We start from the raw sequence: 22,269 nt of genomic DNA on the forward strand, positions 1-22,269 counted from the left end.
ATGAATCTACGCTACCCACACTTGTTAATGGCTCCATTTTCGATAAATATATCGTTCTGTCTCTATCGTTATTTTGTTATTATTAGTGGTGGCGGAAACGCTGGTCGAGCCGACCAGCATTTCCTTTCGCAGCGAGTTATGAGAATAACGCCGCCGAATCGCTGTTTATGGTCAGAACTACGACGGTAACTGAACCTCTTTGAACCTCTGACTTTAATTCTTGATGAATGAAAACATGAGTCTGTCTTGCGCCGGTCGAAGAATTCTACGGTGCGCGCGGAGGCTCATAAATGTAGTGTGAAAACGCTTCGCTTTCCCAAAACTCCTCGTTGTCCCTTTAACTAAATATCTCTAATGCTTGTTGCCCTAACCCTAACCAGTGTAACCATCCAGAAAACACTTATGTAATGGAGTCATTTTTGTAACAGACTTGCCGTTGTCATTCCTCTCCATTTCTTCAGCAGTTCCTCACTGTTCAATAAAAGCAATATCCCAGTAATGTCTTTCGCCGTACACGTAATAATTTAAAACCCATAGTTTTTTATTACAATATTTAGTGTATCAAGAGGTAGCTGTTGCTGTTGGTTTCATCCATGATTCACTCCAAACAAAGTCAGTGAAGAATGCTGCAGCCAGCAACAATAAATATCTGTGTTTCGCTTATCAAAGCAAGAACAAATCCATTAGTCGTCCCCCGTGCAAGACAGTAATATATTTTTGTTGGAAATTGGCCCTAAACAATGTTTCCTCAAAATGATAGCCATTATTTGGACAGCTGTGTGCATGTGCGTGTGCTGTGGGTGTGTCAATGGCTGTATTTGTTACTAATGTGGGTCAGTAGCCTCCAGTAGTAAAACAGATGGTTGTCGCCCTGCAGACCATAAAGATCTAACAAATACTGTAACTCAGCACTGGTTTCTTTCTGCGAGTCATAGCCTAATGCTGCATTCTTGGATGGACCACAGAGGTACAGAGGCAAGAAGAAAGAGTTTGTAATGATAGTGAATTCCAGTGGAAGAACCAAATATTTTTAAGCAAATGATACGTAACACGTTTTAACACGTTTTAACACTTGCACTCTGTTGTGAAAATTTGTGTATTTGTATTTGTTTTGATACTTATTAAAACAGCAGATATCTATAAAAACCCTGCTAAAAAAAACTTTCAGGACTCACAAACTAAACTGGATCGACTTTGATGTCGATACCTCTCCACTGGTTGACTAAATGATAAATGGCTGACTTGCTTTATTTTATCTTTTGTACAGAGCAATCAGAGCACGCACACGCGAGTGGAAATCACTGAGCAATACAGGACAGAAGCCTCTTCCTTCCTCCATGCTTTGGTTGCCGCTTTCAATACTTATTATCTAATAGGATGTGAGTGCAGTGCTGCCTTCCTCACTCCCTGACTGAAGCTTGAAACCAGCACACACACACAGGCAGACACACACAGATTGAACCCAAGGGACAGACGCAGTTAAAGTTGAACTGGAGGCCAATGAGATTCTGTTGACATTGGCCACTCTGATAGTGAAAGAATATCCATCACCTGCACAGGCTAACAAATACACACCTGGAGAGCAAGCTCTCTGTATTTATAGCCAACTTTAATTTCTAACATTATCATTTATTTCAGCTCTGGTGCTTTCTAGCTCCGTGTATATATAGTATATGTGTGTGTGTATGTGTGTGTGTGTGTGTGTGTGTGTTCATATCTCTAAATTTATCACCTTGTTAATTCCCAGCTTTAAAATTAATTTATGTTAAATCTCTCCATCTCTGTGTGACTGTGTGCTATGTGTGTGTGTGTCTGTATGAGTGCCTGTGTGTCTGGCGTTATTTATTGCCTTATTAGTCTCCAGAATTAGCAGTTACAGACTTCGACCGTAGCGCATTTTGGCCCACATTTAATTGAATTCCTAGTCTTCACCAATCAGTCAGTGTGATGCTCGGTGGCTACACAAGATGTCAAAGGTTTGTGGCCAGAGATATGTGTCACTTAGCTGACAAATAGCTGAACACTCTGAGAGAGGATGCCAAAACCGATACCACAAATGACAGGAGGCAAATGCACTGAATACATGCAGCTGACTGGTGAGTTATCAGTTCCTTTGAATGCTCCTCAACATTACATCAGTTCTTTCCATTTGAGAGCCGGAGCCAGACATGTATGTCATGGCTTAAAGCATGGCAGGCTCCAAGAAACTTGAAATTAATGTTAGAGACATGATTTGCAGATGATGTAAAAAAAAAAAAGAATGTGAAGGGCAAAGTAAGGAGGACATTTACAAAACTATTAAAATAAACCAAAATGAAAAGTGAAGTGACAAAAGAGCGATTTCAGGTAAATGTCCTCCAGAACCACCCACTTCATCTCCATTTGTCACATCTCACAAAATGCTTTTTCCGTCATTGTGAGTTGTGTTTTACATTTTATTTTGGACATTTGCCAACTACTGAATTATTCCTGTTGAGAGGAAGTAAAGACATATCATCCTTTCACACCTTGGATGTGTGTTCAGAGACTTGGGAGCAGATCAGCCATTGCTCACTTGGACAAGTGTGTGTGTGGTCTCTCTGGTGGTAGCCAGGTTTCAGTCCTCGTCCTCGATTAAGAGCGAGAGTTCATGGCTGAGTTGAGCTAATTGTATGACAGTGGTGAACAAGTTCATGTGTGTGGGATGTGCTAATGGCATTTCGGTCATTAGTACCAAGGACTCCTTAAGTGCAGAGGTCAATTAGAATAATTAGCATCCACTTCCTCCCTGATTTTTTTCCCTGTCATGGTTTCTGTTCCCTCGTGCTCACAAAGACAAGTTATGCCACACTGTGCTGTTCTGTATTCTTGGCTGTGGCATAAGCATTACCGCTGTAGCTTTACCCCGTTTTCTGCATAAACAAGTCCACTGCAGGTGAAATTTATCCAAAAATGTGTCTGGAAGGAGGCAAAGCGCTCTGTGCATTCAAAAGCATATACAGTATCTATAATAGGGAAGGTTAGCGCAGAGGAACGTGGTCAAAGAATACAGCACCCAACCTCACAATTGTTGTTTGTCATTGGAAGTTTATTCAATTTCATCATTTTTTAATCAGTTTTTTCCTCTCCTGTTGTTTCTTCCCTATACTTTTTTTTGTACCTCTGCACCACCTCTGCTCTTTGCCTCCTTTGTCCCATCTTAATGCTGTTTCCTTTCTTTTTTTTTTATCTCTTAACTTTTACTGCCTGACCTGACCTGACCTCTTCTTACCACCCGCTCGTTCTTGTTCTCCTTTCTGCTCTCCCACCACTTGTGATCCAAGGGGTTTAGACTTTTGTGGCTGACAAAACACATCAGACCTCGGACTTGTTTTGAAATGACACAGGATGTTCTTTTAGGTTGGCAAAATTAACCACATCCCCCTATTTTGAAGCGAGGTTCATTCTTGACTGAGAGGCTTCTGGTTAAAAAGACATTTAATCATTTGTGGAATACAGGCAAATCATAACCCATAGTTTTGCATAAATTTCCATGATTTCCCAGTGGCTCATAATAAATAGTTTAGTCGCAGTGAGTCCTGCTCACAAAAAGGCTTATGCTCATAGTCGCATTGGCTTGAGTTAGTGAACGTATAGATCGGTCAGACAAATCACATCTTGTGTTTGACTATAAAGACAAACTAAAGGATGGAAACAGGCATGCAAACTCTCCCACTTGTATAATTAATAAGTAAGCCAGTAATGTAACTAACCTTAACCCCTAGTAACATACATCGCACAGTTAAAGAGCCACACCCATCGCTTTAGTCTTTACCATGTGTGCATGGAGCTAAAAAATAACCAGATATGATAAGAGGGGCTCAGCTTTTGAAACAAAACCCACACAGTTCAACAAGTGTGTGTGTGTGTGTGTGTGTGTGTGTGTGTCTGTGTGTGTGCGTGCGTGCCAGACAGAGATTAGAGGAAGACAAACAGAAAGAAAAGAACACGGCATGGCAAACAGAGACAGGTAGAGATGGAGAAACAAGCAGAAAGGTAGAGAGGCCATGTGTTGCATTCAGCATACATACAGCGTCCCGCCTCTGTCAGAACGGCTGTGTGTTCAGTGATGCGCTCTACAACAAGACAGTGGATTAAAGACCAGGAGGCCAAGCAAGGAAAGGTCTCTGGTGGAACGACACAAACTGTCTGACAACAGCTGTCGGATTACACCTTAAAACTCACCGGATCACACTACACACACGCTCTCTCTCTCACTCGCACTCCCCAACACACACACACACACACTCACACACTCACGTACTGTGGGCCAACAGGATTCACAAATGAATATGAATGTTTGCTCCTGGCTGAGTTTGTCTGAGTTGCTCTGAGGGCCACTGAGCAAACGACAGGTATATCAATCTGCTGGCTTTCTCCTGATTGAATAAACAAGCCAATAAAACAAAGAAAATGTTGGTTTTGAGCTGTTGTGTGCCACCAGTTTTTTTATTTGCAGAGGTGCAACCTGGCAGGCTAAAACAACTCTTTGGGTTGATGCTTAAGCCGTTCTAAGTCTTGGGTATGAAATTGTGACATCAAGATATTCAAGTTCTTTTTGTGGCAGTTTGCAGCTCTACTGGCTGTTATTTATTCTATCATGGGATCATTTTCAATTTAAAAGCCAATAAACAATTTATTGACAAAACAATCTCACCTCAGAGTCTGTTCACGTAGAAGTGTCTGTAAGTCATGGGATTGAAGATCTTTTAGGTCCACGTTCACTTAATGGCTGAACATTTAAGTTCATTCTCGGCTTCATTCAAACAGCAGCAGCAAAACAGCCTCACCTGTCACAATCTCAAGGTCGATTAAATAGCTAATTTGGAGTTTGGGATCATATGACGCTCTCTGTTGGCAGTGATGACAAGTTAATTATAATCATCCAAACTTAACGTGACATGAGGTAATGCTTTTAAAGGACAACTCAAAGGACACATATTATTTTGACACTGTAGGAAAAGCACAGGTGAACTGCAAATATTAAAATTAATTTCATTTAGTTGCTTCAGTTTCAAGGTCCTGGTATTGTTCATGTTGGCTCTCTGTTATACTGACAGGTCTTACTGGAACACCTCAGTCATCATTAATCTTATTAATCTCATTACTGCCCATTATATTTACTTTATTTTCTTGAAAATTAGACCAATTGAATTTTGACACCTTTTTGAGAAATGTTGCCCCTTCTTCGACACATGTGACTAACTAGGTGCACACTAAGTTATGATATGGAAAATGGGCCATCAGGGTCAGTTTCTCAGTTGGCTTCATTGTGGCTGTCTCTTTAAATGTGATCCACATTTTGATCTAAGTTTGGTAGAGCACTTACTGTAGCCAGCACACCTACACATGAGCAGATGGGGTGGAAAGGAACAGACAGTATTGATTTAAAGAGGACATTTTCTCTACAATATACAGGAAAATTGCTTATATTGAAACATTAGGTTCCACATGATAAACAGCAGGCAGGAGAGATGGATCTTATTACTACTCATCCTGAAATGAAATATTGAAAAAGCCTCTTCCAGGGGTGACCATAAAAGAGACAGTTCACCCACTCCATATCATCTCCATTTTCATCATTTCACAAGTTTATATTTAATTCTGAGCAGAGTAATATATCAAAATCAAATATACTAACTTATGTTAAGCTATTTAGGAATAAGTGGCGCGTTATTTTTGTAACAAATTAGCCTTACGTTTGAAGTGAAGTGCTCTTCTGACAGCAGGTTCATCAGGTTAGTTTGAGAAACTAAGGGAAATGCGCTCATTGTTTGCCGCTGCTATCTATCTATCTGCATGCCTGTCACTGTCCTCAATGGTAATTCCAGACAGTGTAACACAATCACACTTAACTTAACTAGAAAAAGACTGAAATGACAGCGAAGTCTGCCTGATCCCTGGCTAAATAGAGGTCAGCAATAAATCAAAGCTGCCTGGGAGGAACCACTGTTAATAAGAATAGAGAGAGACAAAGAAAGCAAAGAGGGAGAAGGTGGAAAAGTTTTCTCAACTAGATAGGTGTGTGTATGTGTATTTGAAAATGTGTTATCTCTGTGTATGTGTTTGTGTATTGTTCATACATTACTCTCACAACTATATCCGGTTGTTTATATGTGTGTGTGTGTGTTTTAGTTCCTGGGAATAGGAGATTACAGAGCAATCTGCTTTGCTTTAATTAAACGGGTCTGCTTTGCAGATAACATGTAGCCTATATGTGCATGTGTTTACACCTCTGTGTGCTCTGATTGTGTTTGTATACTGCCACAGCAACAGTTAACACTAAACTACTAGCTGCTACTTAATCCGCTGTACTTGTCTTTAGCACCTCTCCTCCAGTCTTCAGTGCTGTTCCCAGTCCTTGTCACTGCCTGTCTTTGCTCTGCTTCAAGTTGCAGCCAACAGTGGCTACCATTGTTGCACTCACATTTTTTTATTCCCCGTTTCTCCACTCCCACACAAGTTAATTCAATTGTGCGGGAGCCACATACTCTTTTCCCACACCTCCGCAGACTGTACCGTGGGCTGTGAGTTGTAAAATGTGGTTGCTCACTCTCATGGACACCAGGTTTATGGTCTGTCTAATCACGTGCTCGCATGCTAGTAACGGCTGGTGTCTGTCCAGTAATGTGCTTGCATGTAAATAGGTTTAGTAATGGCAGCGCCTTTTTCTAATCGTTTGCTTCTATTTAGATAAGGTTCAAATCTAGTTCAGCCAACCACATGCTACTCAATCATTGGATATAGAAACAAACTGTACACAAATCTGTAAATTTGGCTTGAGGACATAAAATTTTTGAGTAATATAATACCCAGTGTGTGCAGTACTGGTGTGAAATGGGGCTGAATCGTTATGCGCTTTCCCAGTACTACCCTATCAAAATCACAGTGCTGCTGATTTTAGCACCATTCATATTGACAGACAGATTGTCCTTGCATTTGCTCAGAGAGGGTGTTATAGTCACAATATGTAGTAGAGTTAATTGTGTGGGAAGGTTTTAGTAGGTTGTTTTTAGTGAAGAGATTTTGACCCATCACTGGTGTAAATAATAGAAATAACAACGGCTTAATTCTATTAAACTGCTTTGAGTCCTGGTATTGTGAATGCTGAGTCACTATGTCTGCTGTGAAGAAGCCTTATGTTAAACATTGAACATCTGCTGGGTGTGTTTACCAGGTTGTAAATGACAATTGCACGTTTTGGTTCCAAACGTGAAGAAAGACTGCGTTTTAGTATTTACAAAACAGCTGTTAGAAATATAAGATATATTTTGCGTGCTACTGTCACTATAGCTTCTAATGACTGTACTTAAAGATGGACATCATGACAGGGCCCTAAAGGTGAAGACAAACCACCACAGTGACCTCCTTGTCACTGATTAAAGCATAGCACACTGATTGGATAACATTATGACCACCTGCCTAATATTGTGTTGGTCCCTTTTGCTGCCAAATATGCAACAAACTGTGATGCACTGTTTATTCTGGACACCTTTCTATCAGAACCAGCAATAACTTTTCAGCAATTTGAGCAACAGTAGCTCGTCTGTTGGATCTTTGCTCCCCATGTACTGTATATCAATGAGCCTTGGCCGCCCATGACCCTGTCGCTGCTTCACCACTGTTCCTTCCTTGGACCAACTTCTGATACAGTAGATACTGACTGACCACTGCAGACCGGGAACACCCCACAAGAGCTGCAGGTTTTCAGATGATCTGACCCAGTCGATTAGCCGTCACAATCTGGCCCTTGTCAAACTTGCTCAAACCCTTTCCTGCTTCTAGCACACAAAGTTTGAGGACAAAATGTTCACTTGCTGCCTAATATATCCCACCTACTAACAGGTGCCATGATGAAGTATTATTGACCTGTCAGTGGTCGTAACTGTCATGCCTGATTGGTGCAAACACCCAGCCCGTTCCATGTCAACAGACACTTCAAACTACATTTTCTAAATTTTTTATGTCATTTTATGCTGTTCCTATCACATTGACGTAAATTTAATGTACTGTTGGGTTATAACATAATGATTGACAGCTGTGATTGACTCTGGGTCAGGCGGGACCTTGATGACGCAGCTCTGCCACTCAGCCACTATCGCTCCAAATAATGTCACTATTGCAACCTAGCTCTGGCTACATTAGGATATTTAAGCTTCAGTTGTACAGTGGAGATGTGATCCATCTTCTTTATATAAAGTCATTCGGAGCTACCGTACTGTAGCCATGTTTAGCTATCATAACAACAGTAATTAATATATATTTTTTTTACTTTTCAAGCAAAACGCCAACTTCGCCTTTGGACACAGAAACTCTTTCTCATGCAGCTGTCAGTCTCTTTAAAGCCTAAAAATGTTTCCAACAACTTTCAAACATGAAAACATTGTTTAGTTTAGTTTCCATAGTGAAAGCCAGTACAACACGGTAAACAAGCACAGCTTAAATACTTGGTTCCTGTCGTGTTCACCAAGACATCAGTATGGTTGAGTGAAACTTGGATTTCAGCTCTAATAGCTGGCTGAGCTGCAACACACTATCCAGCAGGGAGGGGAAACCTAGCCAAGCTCTATGACAGTAGCAGTACTCCATGAATTTAGAAAATGTCAGTGGCTTGTGGAGCTAAAAAGGCTGATAGAGTAAATTTAATACCAATGCAGAGATTTGGGAGATTATACGGGTACAGATATGTCAACCCAAGACTAAAACAGTATGCTAAACTGTATGTGAGTGTGTCTTTCAACTCTTATCTTTATCCTGACATCAAATCTGACTTTAACTGTGATTCTCTACTATTAAAAGCTCTGTTAAGAATTAAGGACTGTGAATATATAATAACTTTTTATAGCCACAAATTCACATTTGGTCCATATGAATAAAATTACCAGAGCACAGGAGAAACTGACATGTCTTGTGCTCTGCCATGGCAGTTTGTTTTACTTAGTGGAGAGCTTAAGACAGATATTGGTGCCAAAGAAAGCCTGTCTCTTATTAGGTAACCACAGAGATGGACAGAGTGAGATAGAGGAGTGGAGAGAGGCAGAGGGGAACAGGAATAATTGTAGACTTGGACAAAGGAAAGACTTGGCACTACAGAATCCGTCAATATATCTGCGGTTTTTCATCAAACCCAAATACAGTGTTTTGCCACCTCACCATCTTTCATTCTTTCTGCTTTGCCTGTTTCTTTTGTTCACTTTCACACCTTTTCTCTCGCTCATGTGGGCACATATACATGGTTCTCCCACTGTTCCCCAGCAGCTGCACTTTGACCTGCTGCAAATGTGTTAAGACGGGAGGAGAAAAGGGGGAAAAGAGATAGAGAAGAGGAGGAAAAGAAGAAAGGCAGATGGGGCTTAGGAGGAGCAGAGGGACCTTTGACCAGCCTGCTGTTGTCTCGCAGTCAGACTGAGAGCTGAGAGGGGGATTCAATCGCAATTACTGTAGTAAGATAATAGAGGCATTCTCTACGACATTCAACGTCGGGCGGGGGGAACACCAGCATGTGCATGTGTAGGACCATGTATGCATGGGTTTGAATTCCTGTCTCTCTGCAACATGATTGCAGTGGTAATACTGACGCGATTGTGGTTTGTTTTCCAAAACATTGAGGACATTTCATTGCAGAAATTGTCAGTTGATTATTAGATATTAGTCAGATTCTGCAGATGGATGAAATTGTTTGATTCCATTGTGTGATGTGAAACTTTTCCATTCTGGGAAAGTGTGTCCAAACTTTTGACTCACACTGTAGATATTTCAGCTTGTATTGTACCACAGTGTGCAACAGAATCAGGACTTGGTTGCAACTGCTATTTGTAAATTAGATAATATATTATATTAGATGATTTACTGTACTGTAGATTAGGACACATAATCTCCTCCTGTGCTTAAAGGTCTTACTACTACGTATGAGACACAACTCCTTTACAACACAACTCAATAAAACTTGCAGAGCAACCAGTCCCACTAGTGTTTCATAACAAAAAGCAAACCTTATAAATCTGGTGTTGCTTGAGACAAACTATTATCCAGTTAATGAAAATGTGTCAATTATGGAAGTTGTTTCTCAAACTGCATGAGAATAAATAGCAGAAATGATTTCTTCTGAAATGACCCCTCATATCCAGCTACACAAAACAGAGGTCACTATTAGGAGAAGGGACATCCTTCATTATCGGTTGTGCTTAGCTGAAGGACGTTCCCACCACCCTGCCAACAGGAGATTCAAGAATGGCCAGTGAGCTGCAATTAGCTGTAATTACCGACCCCCTAATCCTCTGTTTACAATCTCCCTCGTCAATCTTGATGGCTTTTCACATTGCACAGGACTCCACTCTCCCTCTCAGACTCTTTCATCTTTAACCATTAAGATCCTCATCTTTCTTTTTTAACCAGTGTCAACAGCAGTTACTATAGATACTAATACCCTCGAAATGTCTCTGACTTTTCATCACAGAACAGCTTCCCATGTAAGCCTCTGTATGGTTCTTGCTGTCTATTCTTTCACCTCTGAGTTTCCTTAAAGGCCATGCTTGTTTGGTTTGTAAGAAAGGAGGCTCTACAAAGAATCCTCTTTTCTTCGGCCTTTCGGCCTTTAGCCATTTAGTGAAACTCCCGAACTTGGCTTCTCTTCTCTTCTCTTCTCTTCTCTTCTCTTCTCTTCTCTTCTCTTCTCTTCTCTTCTCTTCTCTTCTCTTCTCTTCTCTTCTCTTCTCTTCTCTTCTCTTCTCTTCTCTTCTCTTCTCTTCTCTTCTCATAGCTGAGAATCATCATAATCAGATCATCATATTCTTAGCTTTTTTTTTTTCAAAGCTTTTCATGAGGATTTCTATAATTGCATTTCAGTTTTATATGATATACATTTGCAAACCAAAGACTCATCAGCTATCTGTCTTGACCTTGTTGTCTTGTCTCCTCTCCTTCGTCTGCTGTCTGTAGCAGATGGATGGTTCAAACAGTCAGACAGTCTCAGACAGGAGACAGAAGGCTCTGTCTGGAAAATCACTCCTTGAATCGAATACCTGCATGGCTTATTACTGTATCAGGCAGCATGTCTTTTATGAATTTCAAGATTGCAATTGAGTTTGCCTGAGATGATAGCACAAGTGGTAGAATACATTTTACATATATTTTTCAGGCACAAATTAGAAGTAAAATACTTAAAATTCTTGTTAAATCTTGTTTTTCATTGCATTTTTTTTTTTATTTGTAACAATTTTGCTCAAACAATATCTTGCATAGATAAGTCTTGTAATTCCCACTGGTGTGGATTTCTGCCAATGCTCATAAGACTGGGGAAGAAATTTTCTTTTTGCCACCAAATAGCACCTCATCCTGTTTTGCAAATTTTTTTTTTTTTTTTACAGTTGATAATTGGCAGTGTACCAAGAGGGGGAAACAAGGGAAACAAAATTGGAACAAAGGCCTTGGGACTAACCCAAACCATTGCAATTACCCAATGTGCACCTGAGCCACTAAACTAACATCTGTTGTTAGAACAGAGTGAGAAATTGAACCCACCTCTCTGTTGTCCAAATGGAAATCTTCTGCACTCCTAAATGTGCTAGTCTACATTGACTTAGGGTAATACTCCACAGTCTTCAATCTTAATATTTTAAACGTGCTATACTGAACAAAATTGCAAGGTGATAATTGATTTTCCTTAAGTCAGCGCTCTCTTTATTGCTTCGCTTCATTTAGACGCAAACGTCCAACCTTATCAGCATGTTCTGGATTATTCACTATTACGCTTGGAGACAGATAACGGATTTATGATGCAACTTTAAGTGGATGTATTCATTTTCTGGATATCAAACTGGGCAGGATGACAAGATAAGCATGTAGTTATGACAAACAACCTCAGAAATATGGTGCGTGTGAGAGAGAGAGAAATAGATAGAAGAAGAGAAAGAAAGAAATGTAAATCACAATAGAGATGCTGAGGGTGTTGTGAACGTATACTGTATAAATCTGGTACTTGCGTATGTGGTTTCTATGCAAATCTAAGTGTGTGGGTGTGACTCTTGATAATACTCCCATTTGTCCTCTTTTACTTTCCAGTGGGATGTTTCTTGTGTAGGTTTCACTGTCTTTCTAATGAAGAGTCACTCAGTTTTATCAAAAAACTTGTAGAGAGATAACCTCCAGATCAGGAGACTTACAAGTAAAAACACCACAGAGTTGTAATGAAGCTCACAAAGCTATGTTTTTAACTTCATTTCATGTTCACATTTTTGGAACAAGTTTCTATGTTTGTTTCACTGTGCTGAATGCAAAGAATGCATAATCTTTTTATCTGTCTTTATAGTTCTGTGTCGTGTTTCTGACTGCTTGGTTTACAGTTTATGTTTTGTTCAATAAAGACAATCTGAAACCTGCTGACTTAAGGTGTGCATTTATTGTTTTATTGAGTTTTGTCTGAGAAACCTGAACATCAATAGTAAAATCATTATTTCTTCAGTGGGAGCTATCTCTTGTGTTACGAATTCATTAGTGCTTCAGTCTGTGTGTTTGTCCCCGACTGTGGTCAACTTGAGTTCATGTCAGTAACAATCTACATCTCTTCTCGTCTCTCCTCTCTTCTCTAAAGAGTGTTTTATGTTACTCCCACTGAGACAGTAAAGGCTATCTGTTGATGTTGATGTCTTCTTTCCTCTTCTGCATCCAGTTGATCAGTTTGTGTGCCACACTGAAGCCATCGCAGACATCGTCATCCTGGTGGACGGCTCCTGGAGTATTGGTCGGATAAACTTCCGCTTGGTCCGCATGTTCCTGGAAAACCTGGTCAATGCCTTTGATGTTGGCATTGATAAGACAAGGATAGGTGAGTCCCTGCTATCTTCTTGAACAGACGGCTGCACCAGGGCAACAATAAGGTACTCTGATGGTTGTAAACATATTTTAATTACACTGATACTGACATTTAATCATGTCTGCTATGAAATGTTGTTATTTTTCTGTTAACTGTAATGGGAATCTAACTTTGAAGGGGAGATATAAGCAAATGACAAATTGTAATATCAGGTGTGTGTGTGTGTGTGTGTGTGTGTGTGTTTGTAGGTCTGGCTCAGTACAGTGGCGATCCCAGGATAGAGTGGCATCTAAATACTTTCTCCACCAAAGATGCAGTCATCGATGCTGTCAAGAACTTGCCATACAAAGGCGGAAACACTCTCACAGGTGTTGGATTTCGCTGATACTACCAGTTTATTTGGCTAGGTGTCTTCCTTTCTTTCCAGGTCTCTCTGTCGCTCGATATTTCTTATTCATGCTTTTTCCCTATCTCTCTCTCTCCTTCCAGGCCTTGCGTTGATGTATATCTTGGAAAACTGCTTCAAGCCTGAGTCAGGATCACGTGTTGGTATACCCAAGATTGGGATTTTAATCACGGATGGGAAGTCTCAGGATGATGTTATACCACCTGCGGAGAGCCTGCGTAATACTGGGATTGAGCTTTTTGCTATTGGTAAGGATGGGCACAAGATTCACATCTGTGCCACAGTGAGTTCAAAAAGCACTTCTTGTTTCTTTAAATCCCACTGATGATGTCTTTTTGAACTAACTTAACCGTATCATGGTGTCCCGCTGTGCAGTTCTCAGATTTATGTTGTCACTAAATGTCATTCCAACAATAATATGTTTGCTCTCGTTCTCCCAGGTGTGAAAAATGCTGATGAGAATGAGTTGCGCTCCATTGCCTCGGAGCCAGACAACACTCATGTCTACAATGTGGCTGACTTCAACATCATGAGCTCCATCGTAGAGGGTCTGACCAAAACAGTGTGTGAACAAGTGGAGCAGCAAGATAAAGACATCAAGGAGAGTAAGGAGACAATGAGAACGACAGAAAGAAAGACTGTGCAGTCATATATATATACGTAATACGTCCGATAAGCATTAACGTAAATATAAAACTTTATATTGAGTCAGGCGGACAGTGTGCAGTGTGCTCACTTTGGCTGCTGCCTAACACAGAGTTTAGATGAATTAAATGATTGGGTGATAGAAAAAAAGGTAACACTTTACTTGAATACGTATTCATACAGTAAGATTGACATAACACTGTCATAACCATGACATGACACCTGTCATAAACATCGATGAATACTTATGACAGCTGTCGTTAAGTGTCATTCGGTAAGTTATGTCACTTTTAATGCAAAGTTGACATTGTTTGAGATGTTTTTGTTCTGACAACTTGACATAAAGACGACATAACCTGTCATAGCAGATCTAATTGCCAAACTTTAAAAATGATGTCAAGTTCTCATATCATTTTTATGACAGGTGTCATGTCATGGTTATGACAGTTTTATGTAAATCCTATGAATACGTATTCAAGTAAAGTGTTACCGAAAAAAACAGTGAAATGACAAGCTAAACAGAAGCCTTTGATAAAGTGGGTTTTGTTTGGTGTGAATCAAACCCTGTATATTCAGATAAGAGATGGTAGGTGGCCAGAGATGATCATATTTAATGCAAAGTTGCTCGAATGGGAAGGTCATCTAACAGCCAAATGGAAACAATATCCTGCTACAAAATGTTGATTATTTTAGTACACTCCCTTCTGCTCCTCTTTCTCACTTTTTCCACCAATAAGTTTCCACCTCTGTGGATATAAAGATGCAAGATAGAATTCACAGAGGGAGGATGTCATTAAAGGGACATCATAAATCCACTCAATTGTGTTTTGATTACATTTTAACACTATCTCTGTCGCTCTGATCCTGAAAGCATGTGAGTTTTTCTACTTAAACGTTCCTCACTGGGAGTGATTTTATGTCATCTGATGCCGTCTGTTTTCTTATACTTTCCTTTTCCTCTCCTTTTATTTCTTTAGAGCAGGTACCAGAGACGATTGGAGCGCCACTTGACCTGGTGATGTCAGAGGTCACGGCCCGGAGCTTCAGGGTCTCATGGAGCCATGCCCCTGGAAATGTTGAGAAATACAGAGTGGTTTATTATCCTACTCAGGGAGGAGAACCACAGGAGGTGAAGATGTTTGTTTTTTTTTCCTTCTGAAAACATCACAAGAGTGACTGCACTGAAAATGTGTTTTTGTTCAAATCGAATCAGAGAAAAGCTCAGGAAGTTAACAATCGCTACAAACAAAGTCATTGCTACTTCATTGTTCAGGTCAGGACCCTCAGTAGGAGCACAGAGAGGTGGGTTTTGGCCAGGCAGTACTCTACTTTTCCATTATATTATGACTCCAATGGGAACTATCTGGGGTCCTCTGCCAGGTGTGTAGTTTGAGCTCAGTTTTTCCTTGAGAACCTGGTGGTATCATTCAGCCGTGCCCCTGTCTCTCATCCCTCCATTCACAACTCCCCACAACATCAGTGCAGGTAATGAAGGCTTACCAGAAATGATACCCCGGCTGGTTCAGGCACCTGCTTGATTTTTCCAGAACATTTGACCACAGAAACTATTAAATCTTTTGCTTAGCTGGGTTTACAGCGACCAGATGTTCTGGAGCAGCATGTGAGGAGACCTTTCCAGCTGGCTCGGCCCACATCTAATCTGTATCACAACTGTCATCCATTCAGCTCAGAATGAAATATATTCTCTAGCGTCAGACATTTGTGCTTTATCCTATTCAATAAATCGATTGTGTTTCCCCCTCCCCCTCCCATTCTCTTTCGATCTCTCTTTCCTGCCCTGCCTTCTCCTTTTTCCTCTCTTCCATTTGTCATTTTCATCTTCCCCCATTTATTGTCCCTTTTTCCATTTCCCCCTGCGATCCTTTGTCCCCCCCTGCCCCATCCCACCCGACTTGCTCCCAACCACTTCCACACCTCATCTCTCTTCTCTGTCCCTCCAATCCATCTTTCACACCCTTACTCCCTCCCCATGACTCACCCTGCTGCACCCCAGGCTGTAGTGGAGGGCAGTGAAACTTCAGTGGTGTTGCAGCATCTCAGCTCTCTCACTGAGTACCAGCTGGCTGTGTTTGCTGTGTATGCAAACGAGGCAAGTGAAGCTCTGAGAGGATCAGAAACAACCCGTAAGTTTATTCTCAGGCACAAACATGGACACAGAAGTGTACTTGCAAAACCTCACACTAACATCTTAGATCCGAAAGTTAATAACAGTCACCTAAAAGTTTGACAGTCGTGGATGCCAGACATATTGAAAATGATGCAGACAAAAATCATCCACAAATATAAGAAGTTTTATACATTTCCACAGGAGTTATAGCTACTTACAACTTTGCTGGTATGATCATCCCTCGATTTAACTGTGCTATCTGTTTGTCTGTGTGTGGTCTTGTGTGTGCGTACGCAGTCGCCCTCCCTGCTGTGACCGGCTTGCAGCTGTTTGATGTGACTCACAGCACCATGAAAGCAAGATGGGACAGCGTCGACGGCGTCTCGGGCTACATGCTGCTTTATACGCCTCTTAGTGATGATGGAGACCTGGATGAGAAGGAGGTAGCGAGTGACAGAAAAGGAGAAATAAAGATATATAGAACGTTAAATGTTTGGGTTCATAGTGTTACTGTAAACAGCTACTTGGCAACTGAAAAAAGTCAAAAGTTTTGTGTTTAGTGCTGTAATTTGTGTTTGTATACAGATCAAAGTATCAGATGCAGTGACAGAACTGGAGCTGGATGGGCTGATCCCTCACTCTGAGTACACCGTCACTGTTTATGCCATGTATGGAGAGGAAGCCAGTGACCCTGCTACAAACCAGGAAACTACATGTTCGTAATGCACACACACACATAATGTTCTTACCCTCAAACCTAATAAGATCCTTTATTATCAAACTTTTATTCTAACCTTAACCTAAATTCAAATTCTAATATTAACTGTAAAAACAAGTCAGAACAACTCAAAACAGTTCTGTGTAGCAGTTGGTGTTGAACAAAAACATCCTCTCTCTCCAAAAATGTTCTCACTCTCAAGGTCTTAAGTTCAGACCGGTTCATGCATATTAACACGCATCAATTTGTTCTTTTTCTCTCCCTTCAGTACCATTGAGTCCCCCAAGTAACCTCCAGTTCTCGGACATCACTCATAACTCCGCCCACATCAGCTGGGACCCCGCACCCAGTGGAGTTAAAGGTTACCGCATCCTGTGGGTCAAGACAGACGAACTGCTCATGGAGGAGGTGCGTTTGACATGCGTGACTCCATGATTTTATGCATTCAAGATGATGTAATTATATGTGACAGCATTTGTTTCTGCAGCATCTGTGTTTGGATGAGAAAGAGTTGAGAAAAAAGAAAAAAAAGGATTGAACGGACAAAGAGGAGATTAACTGTATTGTTCTCTTAAGTATGAAAAGGTCAGACTAAAATGAGTAGTCAGTACAGAGAGAAATCATTGTGAAAAATGAAGAGGGCTATTTTAATTACACAAGGATATTGTTGGATAAACTCCCATTACTTGCAAATAGAAATTAGTGCCTGAGTCCAGTAAGCATTTACTGATTGCCAGCAGCACATCATTATATGTTGCTGCTGAAAGTTATTCTCTTGGAAACATTAGTAAAGTTACATGGTTTTGACTTCCAGTTGCATTGGCACTATTTTGAACAAAAGGAAGAAATATTAATTCTTTTTTAATAGATCTGTGACCCTAATAGTACGTACATATAACTGTGGGTTTGTTTTGTGTCGATAAGTTACGTGTCTTTGTGTGTGTTCTTCAGGTGGAGGTTGGTCCTGTGAGCTCATATGACCTCAGCGAGTTGACATCTCTGATGGAGTACTCAGTGGCCATCTATGCCCTGTACGACAACGGCCGATCAGAGCCGCTCACAGATGGATTCACTACCAGTAAGAGACTGTTACTGTATGTAAGGGTACATTAGAAGATACAACAGTTAGTTAGATTTAGAGACTCATTGCAAAACCCTCAAATTAGATTTCAGCAGATGTGGAGGCACCGTGTTGCTACCAGTGGCGATTATTAAGTGGATTTGTCTGAAAGACTTCCCTCAGCGGTGTTATTTTTATTCCCCCATCTCTGCTGACGATAACAGGGTCTCAGCTCCCTGAAAAGAGTTGTGTTTTTCAGAAAATTAGGAGGCAAACCATTTCTCTCTCAGTGTCAAACAGTGTTGAATTTTATTACCTCTACTGGTCCCTCTGCTATTTGGCGGCATGCCCATCTCATTTACACCTCGGCATAATAGCCCAGTCACATTAAAAGGTCATTTCACTGTCCCTGGCTATTCTGTCACGCTAACAGATATTGATTTGTAGGAATATCCCTTTAAGCAACAAGCAGGTCCACTCCACTCCAATGCTGAGTCAGCTGAAAGAAATATATTTCTGGCAAGCAACTATTAAAATCCTCACTTTAAAGGGCCGTGTGGATTTTTATCTTTCTCCTGGCAAACTGTGTTCAATGGACCATGTTGAAGAGAGGGAGCTTCACCAACTAACACAAATGTGTTAGATTTTTTAAGGCTTTTGAGTGGTGATGTGGGGAATGATGGGAACATGCATGATCAGAGTTCTCACCAAAATACTGTTTTTGTAAGATGTAACCAAAATGCTGAATAAACAGCTTGAACTTGTGCAATAAATGGCCCCGTTCAGTCAGGAAAGAAGCAGTTTAATTCCTGGTAAGTGATCATACCATGCTCCAAACATAGTTTTATAGGATTAAAAACGGCTTTAAATATCATCATAAACCTACTGAAGCTGTAATATAAAAAAAATAATAAAAAAAATCATGGTAGTAATTAAATATTAAATCACTAAAATTCAAAAAACATTAACACCCCCCCTCCCACAAAACAATGAAGTGTGTGTCTGTCTCTCAGCTCCAGTTCCCGGTCCTCTGAATCTCCGCTCCGGTGATGTCACCACAGACAGCTTTGAGGTCAGCTGGGATCACTCGGCAAATGACATTGTCCTCTACAGACTCTCTTGGGCACCATTCACAGGTGGCGACACAAAAGAGGTCAGTGCCAGTAATATACTTTATGTTAGGTGCTTGCTTTTTAGGTATTTTTTTCAAGAACAAGAACTGAAAAGTGACAGGGAAGATCATCCCCATAGATCATGTTGACAACACTGCAGGGCTGAAACATTAAGTCTGAGCCTTTGCCAGAGATATTCTATGCACTGGCTACAAATTTGTATATTCTCCTCCTCAAGCTGACAAATATTATAGCAATAAAATTAATATTTTAGCATCAAAAGATAAATAACCTACATGGATTCTGAATTTTTCATTTAGCCGGAGGTCTACTTGTTATCTCTATTTTCAGAGGGAGAAGTGGCTGCACTCCATGTGCCCAGATAAAGGGAGCCTGTACTCCATAGACTTGCATATAAGCTTAACCACTCTACTGGTAGCTGGTAAAACCCCTGGCATGGCTGAGTATAAATAAAGGCTGAATAAATCTAGAAATTAATGGCTTGGGTGTTTTATTACCATGATCTGGGGTTTAGAGGCAGCTGGGAGGCAGCGATAGAGCCCTTAGGTCTGTAAAAGTGTGTGTGCTTTTGTGTGTGCATGTTGTGTGAGTGTGAATGCATGTGTTTGTGTGGTTTGCTGAGAGTCATCAGAGCTGAAAATAACACTCTGGGGAGTTGGAGAGGTGGGCTGGTAATACTGCCAGAACAGAGAAAGGGCTTTTCTCTCTCACCTACGTACTGTAAACATGTGTGTATACACACACACACACACACACACACACACACACACACACACACACACACACATGCACACACAGACTGCTCGGTGTTGTTATATCTGAGTCTGAGAGGAGATTATACATAACACAATCAAACAGCCATACAGACACCGATTCACAAACAGAGTGAAAGATTACCCAGATTGAAACTTGATCATGTATATATTCATGGTATCAGTTTTGTTTCTTTCATAAGCCTCACGCTCTTTTCTTCAGGATTCATTTGTTTTACTGGCTTCCTGATACCTTTTGGACAGCAGGTTTTGAGTCTCGTTGCCCTTTTCAATAATATGTTGGATTCACAGAGGGCAATGCTGTTTTTGTGCTTGACGGAAACAATGCTATACAATATAAAAATGCATTCAGTGAATGCAAATGAAATGTAAAAAGGAAAGGATGAAAATGAGAAGATGCAAAGCTGCACTTGCTCCTGGGAAAATCCCAAATGTCTGGCCCCACTGGTGAAATTTGCATGTAACTGCCTCGAAGGGCTCGGTGAAGGAACAAATTCCTGCACATAATCTGGTTATTGACTCATCTACACTAAATTCCAATTTCAGAGGAGCTCTCCATGGAACAAGTTACACTTCTGATGACCTCTTTGTGTTTACCTTCGGGTCTGATTCGTTTCTGTGTTGTACAAATTATAGTGGTCGTTTGGACTTCTGCAGCAGTAGCTGATCCAACTGGCTGTCCTGTTACATTCAGGGAGGCCACTTTTACATTGTAACCATTATCTTTTTAAGTCTATGAACGGCCTTATTCAAATTGTGCTTTTGCTTAACTTAACCAAGACTATATTTTAAATGTGTTCCTGTTAAAGTGAATTTCTGCAATTCTCAATTTATTCAGTACAGTATTAAAACAAATTCTACCCATGAAATGTAAAACTTTGTTTGCACAACACAGCATCAAGCTTTGTAAAATATGCACAATCATTTCCCGCTGTTTTCATGACTGAAATTCATCGGCGCTGAGACAAATTGTTATTTTGTGTTTTTAGCAGCTTTCTCTACTAAAGCTCAGTAATGACCTTGGCTTTGCAAGTCTGGTGTTGCACTTAAAGTATAAATAAACTTGTCAGACTTTTGGTTAGTGCCCAATTTTTTACATCACATCTTGAGTTTAGGAAACGTGCCCTATTTATCACCTTCTGGCAAATATAATAACAACAAATGAAGACACAAAATTTCAGGTCACACCCCTCTACTTTGTCAGCACATTGAGATAGAAAAACTTTAAGGAGTAGTTTTAGTACTTTTAATAAGTACCTTTTGTACCAAGGCCAAATGGTAATACTGACAACTTTTAGATACAGAATATCTTTATATCGTTGTATTTCAAAACTCTTAGTTTGAAATTGTGAAGTTATAAAAATCGACTTGTAACTGTCCAAAATAATGTCCAATTTTGACTCGAGTGAAATGTTGACAACAGGTTATGAAACAGCAGCCGCACATGGTTGACATTTTTGTGATATCAGCCAACATCTCTCAGAAGTAGACTTTGGAAAGGAGACACAGCTGGAAGTCAAATGTAACACGAAACTTGTGTGTGTTTCTCTTCTGTAGGTGGTCTTGAGTGGAAGTGATAACAGATACATCCTGGCCAGTCTGAGTCCCTCTACTGAGTATGAAGTGATGCTGACGGCCGTGTTCAAAGACGAATCAGAGAGCGACACCGTCTCTGTTATAGAGACCACATGTGAGTGACAGTGGATTGTGAAACAACAACATGTGCATCTCTTATGTGATTAATCAGCACGAAACGTGACAAAAGTCAGAGTCTAAAAACTTTTCCAGAGATAAGACGAGACCAGTGTAATTTTGTACAATCAAATCCCCTTGGTTGCACTGATGTTGAAATTAGCCTGTGATCTGAGTGACCCTCCTCACCAAGTGCACATATTCACATATTCCTTTTAGGATGATAAAACCTGGCTTTCTGAGCTCAAAGCCTATCTCTGTGTGAGCCTGTTAGCATTGATTCGTTTGTAGCTGCTTAACTGAAAAGAAGAAAATCTGTTCCCAATCAATGGCATGTTATATATTTGTCTAATTTCCTTAGTTAGTGTTAGTGTGAGTGCTTACATTGACTTGAGTATCCCTTTTATAATATTATATTTACATGCACACAGAGAATCCTGGTTATTCATATCCCTGTTTACCTGATGAATACCAGTATCCTGGTTTCTGATTACTGCATCTTATTAGTGCAGATGCCTGAACACAAACTGCAGCAATTCTTGCGAGTTTAGCGCTGTTAAACGCTGATCGTGTTGCCTATACGGCTCATTCATCTTATATTTAGCGATTGCAGAAGAGAGCAACAACGTATGTCCTCCTCACCTCTGAGCGCTGTCTGCCTGTCACCTCCACCGCGTAGGACGGGGGAGAGGTGGATGGAAACAACACAACTGTGAATGGTGATACGGGATGTTATAGCAATTTATGGATTTTGAGTGGAGAGAAAACTTTCAGGATGTCTTTAGTCGACTGTGTGACATATGTGACATATGACGTGTATGTTTTTGTCATTTCCCGCTCCTGCACAGATAGTCGCAGCTATCAGAAACCGAGATAAAGCGTATA

The 22,269-nt window shown here is 40.5% G+C and overlaps 1 protein-coding gene across 3 annotated transcripts in view; it reads left to right on the forward strand.

The window, feature by feature from the left end:
- col14a1a (collagen, type XIV, alpha 1a) overlaps positions 1-22,269 on the forward strand; it is a 139,979-nt gene that overhangs the window by 22,724 nt on the left and 94,986 nt on the right. For all 3 annotated transcript variants that reach the window (XM_085802236.1, XM_085802235.1, XM_085802237.1), the window contains 12 exons: positions 12,686-12,841; positions 13,078-13,197; positions 13,319-13,483; positions 13,676-13,840; positions 14,858-15,009; positions 15,895-16,024; positions 16,306-16,451; positions 16,594-16,723; positions 16,995-17,134; positions 17,678-17,804; positions 18,800-18,939; positions 21,250-21,382. In XM_085802236.1, the coding sequence (XP_085658362.1) occupies positions 12,686-12,841; positions 13,078-13,197; positions 13,319-13,483; positions 13,676-13,840; positions 14,858-15,009; positions 15,895-16,024; positions 16,306-16,451; positions 16,594-16,723; positions 16,995-17,134; positions 17,678-17,804; positions 18,800-18,939; positions 21,250-21,382 (1,704 nt within the window). The remainder of the gene's footprint in view (positions 1-12,685; positions 12,842-13,077; positions 13,198-13,318; positions 13,484-13,675; positions 13,841-14,857; positions 15,010-15,894; positions 16,025-16,305; positions 16,452-16,593; positions 16,724-16,994; positions 17,135-17,677; positions 17,805-18,799; positions 18,940-21,249; positions 21,383-22,269) is intronic.

Source organism: Trachurus japonicus, chromosome 16 (assembly GCF_045865225.1).
Source record: "Trachurus japonicus isolate A0001 chromosome 16, Traja_1.0".
NCBI classification, from domain to species: Eukaryota; Metazoa; Chordata; class Actinopteri; order Carangiformes; family Carangidae; genus Trachurus; species Trachurus japonicus.